Consider the following 10,489-nt stretch of genomic DNA (forward strand, 5'->3'; position numbering starts at 1 on the left):
TAGTCAACCCATACCTTGTTTTTACATAAGCAATAGGAATTTGTTTTATGTACATGTATATATTTACATCAAATATGTATGTATGATTTCATGGTGAGTTCAGTTTTTGTTTGGTTTCACATAACCTTTCAGAAGTGAGTAGGTAGCAACTTTATTCTTCCATCTGTTTAATTTAAAGAGTACTTTCTTAAATTGAAGGGAAATTTCACAAAACAATTCCAAAATATGATCCCCAAGAATTGGGTCTGTCAAGATGTATAAACTTTGACTGTGCTTTGGCTGTAAACAGATAATCTAGATTGATCTGAAGTGCAGAAAGATAATGCTGGGTACAACTTGCTATTGTTAAATGACACATGAATAATGCACTGGGCTTGGGATCAGTCAGCTCTTCTGGTTTTAATCATTTATTTTCTTTTCTTCCATTTCATAACTGAACTGTTGATGTAATCCTACCCCACGTGAATGCTAAGTTCAGGGTTTCACAATAAATGAAATGCCATCTAAACCAGCATGAAATATCCACACAGTGTAATCTAAGGTGCCCACAGAAGTTGGAAGAGGACTAGGCTCCTGATGTAGCCAATGGGGTCTCCAGGGAGTAATTAAATTCTCAGCAAAATGTTTTAATCTGGCCTCTGGTTTCTCTTTGCTTGCCTGAAGAAATTTAATATTTTATTTCAGCAGTGAGAGGATGGACCATGCAACAAGTGGGAAAGCAGGAGATCTGGCTTGGATTGGGTGACATCAAGCTCCTTGAACTGTTTTCACCAAGAAAGGCCAAAAAGAAATGTTAGGTGGGCTGACTGCATAGCACAGGCCAGGAAACTTTCCAAATAATTTTCTTTACCAGAATTATAAGCTCTATTTGAGCACTAACAATCCTTTAGAACAGTCACTTCTTATCTAATGACTGCACCTTCAGAATCTATTTCTCAGCTAAATGTTTGCACCCATGATAAGAGCAAAACACGTGGGCAACATCCGTACCAGGGAACTAAACAGTGTTACTTTGTCTTCAAAACCGATGACCTTATTGCCTACTGGGAATGGTCCTGGGCCCATTTTAGGTGACCTATGCCTGGGAATGACTTAGGACAGTGCTTGCTGGCCCAGCCCAAAACACTGTCAGCAACTGTTCTGTGAATTTAACAAGGTGAACAGTCGAATTCCAGCATCTTTGTGGTGATCTGGCATTGTTTAATTTACCAATATTATGGTTTTGCGTGCACTATACTGGATTAATTGTCAGAATGCAGCAACCTTCTACTTTCAGTCACGGGATTTACTGTTTCTTTTGCTGACTCTAGCAGACATTTTTTCCCCAAATTGGGATCAAATGGTAACATCTCTTTCTTGAACAGACTACAATGATTTGATCAAGCTATTTAACACTCTCATTACTAGGCATCTTTTTGAGATATCATAGCTGCCCCTTTTTAGCCTTTTCTGATATGAGAACTTCATTTTATAATAAATATTGTATGTATCCTACCTTCCTAGTCTAAATTGATACTCACTTACTTATACACCCAAGGCCTGAGAGGCACTGCAGCAACCAACCACATTCAGCTGACCATCAGCTGCCAAGGAACATTCAGTGAAGGACATCTGCACCGAACAGCTAATGAGTAGGTGCTTGGTTTCTTGAGTTAGGTGGTGTCATTAGTCAAAAACCATACGAGACTTTGAATGAGACCACAGAGGGGCACTAGAACAAGTTGCCTGTTGTAGAGTCTCCATCCTTAGAGATATACAAAGCCCAAGCGGACACAGCCTTGAGCAACCTGCTGTAGCTGATCCTGTTGGACATTAGGAAAAGGTTCTTCATCCAAAGGGCATGGAGCACTGGAACAAGCTCCTCAGAGAGACAGTCACGGCACCAAACCTGACACCATTCAAGAAGCATTTGGACAATGCCCTCAGACATATGGTGTGATTTTTGGGGTTGTCCTATGCAGGGACAGGAGTTGGACTCGATGATCCTTCTGGGTCCTTTCCAACTCAGGACATTCTATGATCCTATGATTCTATGTTCTGAGCAGCGGCCTTCGACTAGATGAGGTGCCTTCCAGCCTCAGTGATTCTGTGATTCTCTGTGCTCTTTTCATTGGATCAAGGTTTGGAACATCAGTCTCTCTTCACCCAGATAAGAGCCAAAGTCCCTCCTGCTCATTTTGTCTTCCATCTGCCCACAACTCATACCTTCCTAGCTGTCCAGTTTAAACAGGAACTTTGCAACCTTTTTGTCTTATCTGCTCAGATTTTTCAGACCAGCAATTTCTGTCATTGAATTAGAATTTTATAAGCTCTGGAGAAGAACTGGTGGACTGTTCCATCTCCTAATACTTATCTATGCCATGAATACACGCAGACTCCGTTGTGCTTCTGCTGACTTTGGAGCAACATGGGATGGGTTGGGGGAATTTTTCAGAAACACTTGAGCTGACTACACATAAACCAGCCTCAGTCAAGAAGTAGTCTAGCACAGGAAAATGATTTCTGAGGATGGGGATCACTGGGTTGTATCATCTCTTGTAACCTCCACTCTGATAATACAGGAGGTACAGTATCTGTTCTCTGATGGCATTCCCTCTCTGCTCTCCTCTGCTCTATCTTGCCTACATCCAGCTCCTGGCAGTGGGACTTGGGAACTAGAGCATTGCTGTGGGCTAATGAAGCCACCTAACTCTTAGTAGTGCTCAGTCTCCTTTAAAAATAAGGTTTGTGTCTGTGACAGCAGAATTAGCGCTGAATTTGGTATCCAAGTTCTCTATTCAGTGCTGGAGGCAGAATTAGTAAGAACAAAACTCGTAACACCCAGCATGCTGACTGTGGGGAATCCTGATGTGGGGCCATGGTCCCAGATACGGGGGTTTTGTTTCTCTGAAGTGGTAACTATACCCTGAGCAGCACCGCTGTAAGATTGGTTCACTTTGAAGCTGTAGCTAGTGGCCAATACTGAACCACCAATACCCCGCGTATTTCTTTATGCCATAGCTGTTTGTTGTAAAATATATTAACAACTTTTGGAGCAAGGGCTCCCCTCAGCATCATAGAGAGTCAGGTACCATTTGTTTTCTCTCCCTCCAATCTTGTGACTTAGGTGTGGTGCAATCCAGCTTCAAATGGAGAGGAAAGCACCTTTCTGTTATGGCATTTTCCTCACCCCAATGCATCTATAAACTGCAGAGTAAAGCACTCCTGCAGGATAAACATGTTCAAGTCTCTGAAACCAGAGGAGGGAAACGATTTCTCCATTTCAGGGAGGATGGCTAAGCTTTTAAGACAAACGTGCCCTGAGAAGGCTGGGAGTGCTACTGAGCCCTGTGCTGTCTGTGCTGTGTTGCATGTACTTGGTTGCTGAATTAAACTCCTCAAAGTCTTCAGTGCAGGGATCCCTGGTGTGTAAATCCCAGACAGCTTCAGCAGGGAACAAGCACAGAGACACGTAGCAAAGCTGAGGTGGCGGCATATCTGTGCATGGCCAGTTTTGCTTTCTGGTGAAACTCAAAGCTTTTAAAGTCTCTCAGATTCCTAAGGATTTCAGAATTTAGGCTGGTACTGCTATACTTAAGTGCCTAAATTCCACCTAGATGGCACACAAGATGCCTACGTGCTCTTGGGAATCTTAGAATTCCCTATGTCTGAACAGAGTAAAATAGGGCAGGCAGAGAATGATGCTGATGCAGCTTAGCATATGCAGGTACTGGAATTAAATAATTTAGAATAGATCAGCTCTTCAGTGTGCTAGCTGGGTGCTGCCCAGGATAAAAGTCAAGTTAATGACATTGCAACTACAGAGCTGTAAATTGCGTGCACCAAAATCAAGACCTGCGTATGTAAATTGATAGATGAGCCTGTAACACATATGTGGAGCCTGGAGCAAAGCTTAGCATTGTTTATAAAGACTGAGAGAGCATTATGATGATTTTAGGCTCAGCTGTTATAAGGAGAAGGTAAACTTGGGTGTGAGGCGTTGCTCTGGTTGCTTGCCAAGTAAAAACACTGGAGTGTCACTAGAGTGAACTCCGAGCGTGGTTGTGCTGTGGTGCTCCGCAGCTGTGCACACCGGGCTGAGCACCCTCCAGTTCTGCCCCGGAGCAGCTCGGGAAGCCCTGCCTTCAGTGGTGTGACTTTGACCCTTCTGAACCCCTGCAGCAAACAGCTTTCCTCTAATACTTCAACATAGGGATCCCCCTACCCCAAACTTGTGTTTCCCAGACCTAGCCATAAAGCTGGAAAACAAAACTCCCAACCTTCCTTCCCCTGCCTGATCCCTCAGCCTGGATTTATTTCCCAAGGCTGCTGATGGTTGAACGACAGTCGGTTTTGCTCAGCAATGGCAGTCTGAAGGGATTTGCATTCTGAAGTTGCTTGACAAGCCAAGGAGCAGAGCGGTGTGAGAGGAGGGAGTGGGTGGAGAGATGCTCTGCCAGGCAGGCAGGATCGCTCTGGCAGTGGCTCTGCCCAGCTTTCACTCTGTCTCTCCAGGGAGGGAGCCTTTCTCTTACTCCAGGCTTCTCCCCTGCCACACAGAGGGAGGGAGGAGAAAGCAGAAGGGTCCTTTCACACAGACAGCACCCAACTGCCCGGCTCACGTCTGCAGCAGGCAAGCCATGAGGAAGGGTCTCTTTGCCCCTACAATCACTTCGCCTTTGATTTAAAACTTTCACCCACTTCCCCAAGGGACGATGGAGGAGCAGTACATTTCCAAACTCCACCCGGTAGTGGATTATGGAGCTGGGGTCTTTCTTCTGATCATAGGTGAGTTCTGCCTTCACAGCCTGCTTGTTTGCTTCAAGCCTAGGAGCGGACACACCAGGGCTGCCCTGTCTGTGCTCTGGTCAACACCGGCAGCTCCAGAGGGAGCTGGACAGAAATGATGATAGAAAATCTATTTCCACACAGGTTCCTGCTTATTGCCTTTGAGTCGGTTGGATGCCAGGATTAATCTCCACTCTCAGATTTGCACTCTTTTGTTTCCATGCTGAAGACTTGCCAGCATAAGTTTGTCTCTGCGGCATCACAAGTATTCAAAATAAGTTGTCTACCGCTTATCCTGGCATCTCAGCCCTGTGAGTTGAGAGATGAGGCAGCCCGTTTCATGAGACTGATGAGGGGAGAGCAACTTTGGTCTGACCCTTGCAGGGGGATATTCATTACGCGTGAAGAGCAGCTGCGTCTTGGTAGGATAAACTGGTATAAAATAGCCACGGGTTTCCAAATAGCAGTTCTGGTTTTTATAACAGCCTGTTTGGCCTGCTGAAGGCAGATTTACAATGAAATACAGGTGGGGATATGTACCAGTCCGCTCCAGCATGGCTTTAGCTAAGCATTTTCTTCCTTGTCTGTTTGTTGCATGTACCCAGGTGATTTGTTTACTATCATTGTAGATTTGGAGAGGAGCTGAATTGGTTTAGGCGTGCAGTCCAACTGAATTTTGCTAAGATGCAAGTACCTTCCTCCCTTCAGCTCATTTGAAAATCCTGGTTGAGATGCATTTAAGAAAGACAAGCCTATATTTTTATGTGCTTTAAGAGAGAGGCTTTGGGCAGCAATGCTGGGCTTTAGCATTTCACATCTCACCCCTGTTTCTACATGCTTTTCCCTGCACCGTGCTGTTCCCTCAGTTGTGCTGACAGCAGAGGGAACAGCTCAGGGTGAGAAAAATCACCATCTGCAAAACAACAAAGGGTTTTTCTTTTAATGTAAGTCAGGACGCCAGCTGTTTTCTCACAGAAAGGTTGAGTACATAGATGCAGTTGACAGTTTTGCCCCATGCCAGCCAGCAGCCTCACCGGCAGCGGGATGGAGGGGAATTGCATCTGGCAAAGCAAAAGCAAGGGTGGGCCTGGACGTCCACCCCCGATGGCAAGACTAAGAGCTACTTCCTACCTCTTGCGGAGTGGTTAGGGCTCTCACAGAGGAAAGGGAACGGGGTTCATTTTGGTCCTGAAGCCTGAGGATGTCCCAGCCTGCGGCTGTCATTTGGCAGGAGAGTGCTCTTCCCACCAAGCCACAGGTTGCTCTCTGTCACCGAGCGGTCCTGTGCCAAGCCACCGTGGGCATCTCTGTGGGTGCAGACATGCAACTTTTGAGAGCTCAGGGAAGTCTTCAAGCATATCCAGAGGTGCCAAGTGAATGTGTGTGGTTAGAAAGGGAATGAATGAGGGATGTGGGGTCTCAGATTTGTACCTCTGTTCTGTTTAAGGCTTTCTCTTGGCATCCCTTCCCATTCGTGGATTTACACCCATGTATTTATTCCATTTTGTTGCACGTGCCTTTATTAATTCCTCTGTGGGCACTTTATTATGGTGTATCTGTGAACAAATGCAGCCTTTCTGCTTTCACAGCGAATGTGACAGAATCTTTTTCTGTTTCCCTGCTTCACTTCTGACTTTAGAGGACACCTTCTCAGGAAAACCTTTGATCAAAATGCAGCTCCAGCACAATGTTCACTTGAAAGAAAAGAGAAAACGAGTTGTTTGCTACGTGTACTTTTGACACTGTTGTCATGAACGCTTTGAAGCCCTATTGCATATCTGAATAATGTATGTCTGACACGTCCTTTTGCAAAGCAATCTCTCATCTGTTGCACGCCTCTGGCTAAACAATTTCTATGGTCTGTCTGACTGCACTCAGAGACCACCGGAATAGTGTGGGTGTCTGAACGGCGGCACGTGGTGATTCTCGACCAGCGAGGACCCTGAGCTGCCCAGCCAGCACATCAACTATCAAGGCAGCTCAGAGTCCAGGAGGCTTGTGCTGGGGCTCCAGTGGAAGATATGTTGCAAAGAGGGAAGGCTTTGGGAAGTGGAGGGCACCAGATGAGAGGAGGGGACAAGCAGGCAGGACAGCTGGAGTTCTTCAGTAGGAAGGAGAAGTAAGTGGGGATATTACCAGGGAAAAATGAAGGTGGATAGGCCCTTTTTACTTGATAGTATGTTGTGCAAGATAATGTAAGAGTGGAGGGAATGGGTGTGGGCTATTTACATGGTAGGAGCCTCAGGGGAATAGGTGGGATATAGTGCATGGAGGTGGGGGTGTGACATGGAAGTGAAGATCTGTAGCGTGGTGATAGGAAGGGGCAAGATACGGTCTGCTCTTCATAGGACAAAATTTCTCCCAGTCAGTGAGGCTGGCCAGGACTACAGGAGACTGTGAACAGAAATCTGAAGCGCTTTTTGCTCTAGCAGGTCCATAGTGGAAACACAGCCTGACTGGGAAATCCCTGTCTAGCAGGGAGGCAGGAACTGAAACCCAGGAGCTGGCTGAAGCAAAACAGAGGATGGTGTGGTGAGGATGCCGAGCTGTGTAGCAGCTTTCAGAAATGCCGTCCAGGTGGTATTTCCTATCTGCTATCTAAGAAAACAAGTTTCCTCGTCAGCTGAAGAACAGTTTCATTGCAGGGCATAGCAGATACACACCAGCGTGTTTTCAAAGCATCGGCACAGTACTGTGTTGGCCTGGGAGATGCTGAAACCTGGCTAGCCTCCCAGTCTGTCCTGTCTTCTAGACTTTAGTCCCAGGCTAACAACCAGCACTTTCCACATCCTTTGTATATGTAAGCATTTCACAGGTGTGCTAACTATGTGATATTATTGTCTGTGCTGATTCTTCTTTTCCAGCCATCCTGACAATCCTTGGAAACTCAGCTGTCCTTGCTACAGCTGTGAAGCGCTCTTCCCTCCTGAAGTCACCGGAGCTGCTTACAGTCAATTTGGCAGTAGCGGATATTGGAATGGCAATCAGCATGTATCCGCTGGCCATTGCATCCGCCTGGAACCACGCTTGGCTGGGAGGAGATGCGTCCTGCATGTATTATGCCCTGATGGGTTTCCTTTTTGGTGTCTGCAGCATGATGACCCTGTGTGCCATGGCCGTGATTCGATTCCTTGTTACCAATTCATCCAAATCTAACAGTAAGTAATTATGTTTCTGGTAACCTTGTAGTGGTGCATTCGATCTATTATGTTCAGAGAGGTACTTGGCTGAATATGGCATGGAGTATCCGTTCAATAACTGTAGGAATAAGCCTCAACTTTTAGTCCAATATCAAACCTCTAATGTTCCTAGAAGGAACATTAAATTCCTTATTAAACAGTGAAGCTTCTCACTTCTCAGTAATACCAAGTGAAAGTACCTGAGGCTGCAGAGCCCAAATTTTTTGCTGGACCAGACTGTCTTATCTCCCTATTTGTGTGCAAGCAGACATACTGAAACTTGAGAGGAAGGCGTGTTCTCCTGGCATTCCTGGGCTGGGAGCATGGTACATTTTGGGCCAACTTGATCTTGTAAAGCTGCCTGACTTCCCAAACCTTAGATCAGCACTGAGGTTCTGCACTCAGGTCTCACCAATCCATGGACACTCTCTGTTATGTTTCTCAAGAAGACCAAAGGTTAGGGAACTGCAGCAGCAGCCCAGGCATATTTGTAGCCACCATCCTTCTGTTGGAGAAGTTATGGCAAAAACCGTGTTGCTGAGATGAGGTCCATATATGCTTGCAGGTCCATATATGCTTGCTCTTTCTCTTTGTTGCAGGTAATAAAATCACCAAGAACACTGTTCGTGTCTTGATTACTTTCATCTGGCTCTACTCCTTGCTTTGGGCCATTCTGCCCTTGGTAGGCTGGGGCTACTACGGTCCTGAGCCATTTGGCATCTCCTGTACAATAGCCTGGAGCAAGTTCCACAACTCCTCCAATGGCTTTTCATTCATCCTGAGCATGTTCCTCCTGTGCACAGTCCTGCCTGCACTGACCATCGTTGCCTGTTACTTGGGGATTGCCTGGAAGATTCACAAAGCGTACCAAGAGATCCAGAATATTGACAGGATCCCTAATGCGGCTAAACTGGAGAAGAAGCTGACATTGGTGAGTTATCCCAGCGATGAGAAGAGTCCGCAGTAATCAGGAGCTTGCAGAGAACTGGCTCTGCTCATGCGTGGCTCATGATGACCCTTCATTGCTTTTGTCTGGTATTGACCAAAGATGGAGACGTGTTTCCAGCCTTACCCATACTCTGCACTCCTCAGAGGAGCAGGGGGGCTCCTGGAAACCTCGTCATTTCAGTGGCTTGATCAGGGTTATATATTGTAGGTACAACACAGCTTGTTAAACCTCCTTTAGGCAGTTGTACCCATGATTTTCATGAACATATAGATTTCCATTCATGCTGGAATAGCTGTTGAATCCATTCATGTTGTAGTTGGGGTGAAGATCTTGTTCTGTCATCCTAGATATTTTTAATTGACTGAGTGGCTATTCTGAGTGAGAGCTGCACAGAAATTCTGTATGGAAACAGGATTTTTTAATATAACATTTTTTTTCCAATAAGTACTTCAGTTGCTCATTTCTTGTGGAAAAGCAGAATTGACCCAAGCTTTCTTCAGGCCAGCCTATTGATAGGCTATACTTTCTGGTTGGGCTGTGTTTCCCATGACATATTGCAGCCAGAGTCAGGGGAGGAGATGAAAATCACAACTGCCTTATAAGAAACCCACAGTGTAGATGTGCTACGTGGGAATAAAAGCATATATGCACTGTCCAGTGTTACCTGTGCTCATGTCACGACATAGCAAGCGTACAGTTTCAGGTATTCCAGCTGGTTCAGGTGTGGTTTCGTCCACCCACCACGTGCCTGAGTATCAGACCCAGCCCGTGCAAGCTGAGAACTGAAGCCCTCTTTCCCTTTCAGATGGCTGTGCTCATCTCGGTCGGCTTCCTGAGCTCGTGGACACCGTACGCCGCAGCCAGCTTCTGGTCCATATTTAACTCCGGCGACTCCCTGCAGCCCATCGTTACGCTGCTGCCCTGTCTGTTTGCCAAATCTTCAACAGCGTATAACCCTTTTATTTACTACATCTTCAGCAAAACTTTCCGTCGTGAAATTAAACAATTGCAGTGTTGCTGTGGCTGGCGGGTGCATTTCTTCAGCACCGACAACTCTGCTGAAAATCCTGTGTCGATGATGTGGAGTGGGAGAGACAACATACGTCTCTCTTCAGCTGCAAAGGTGGAGAACCAGGGAGATGCAACTCGCTGAAATGCAGCGATGGTTTCACAACGTAGGTCGAACCTTGGGCCCGCTCATGGGTCCAAATGAGCAGGAATGAAGCACGTGGGGTTGTCACTGCGTATCTTATGTCAAATACAGAGGTTTAAGTATATATTTTTAAGCAACTCTCAAATATTCTTTAAGCTACACAACAAAAAAAAATGCTATTTTTTTCAAGAATTTACACTTTAAAAAATAGATAGATTTATGTACTAAACATAAAAACATGTAAACTGAACTTATTTTCAGGGAAACAGGTATAATTAAAAGAGGATTTATTATTTTGTTTTTTTTTTTCTTATACTTTTGACTTTTTAATGCAATCTATGTGCACACTCTTGGCTCTATCAGTAAAACAGCCATCAGAGAAAACCGTAGGTTGAACACAAAAAGTGTTACCAAATAAATACAGCTGAGAGTGTAGCTTTC

General features: G+C 45.5%; 1 protein-coding gene across 1 annotated transcript; it reads left to right on the plus strand.

Moving 5' to 3' along the window:
• Window positions 1-4,694: 4,694 nt before the first annotated feature.
• On the plus strand, window positions 4,695-10,048 carry LOC309587385 (opsin-5-like; the record flags this gene model as incomplete). Its single annotated transcript, XM_082305503.1, has 4 exons — window positions 4,695-4,767; window positions 7,632-7,925; window positions 8,546-8,877; window positions 9,701-10,048. 4 exons carry the CDS (start codon window positions 4,695-4,697, stop codon window positions 10,046-10,048), a joined length of 1,047 nt encoding a protein of 348 aa, XP_082161629.1.
• Between the last annotated feature and the right edge of the window lie 441 nt (window positions 10,049-10,489).

The sequence above is a fragment of the Platalea leucorodia genome, assembly GCF_965183815.1.
Source record: "Platalea leucorodia genome assembly, chromosome: 3".
Classification (NCBI taxonomy): Eukaryota; Metazoa; Chordata; class Aves; order Pelecaniformes; family Threskiornithidae; genus Platalea; species Platalea leucorodia.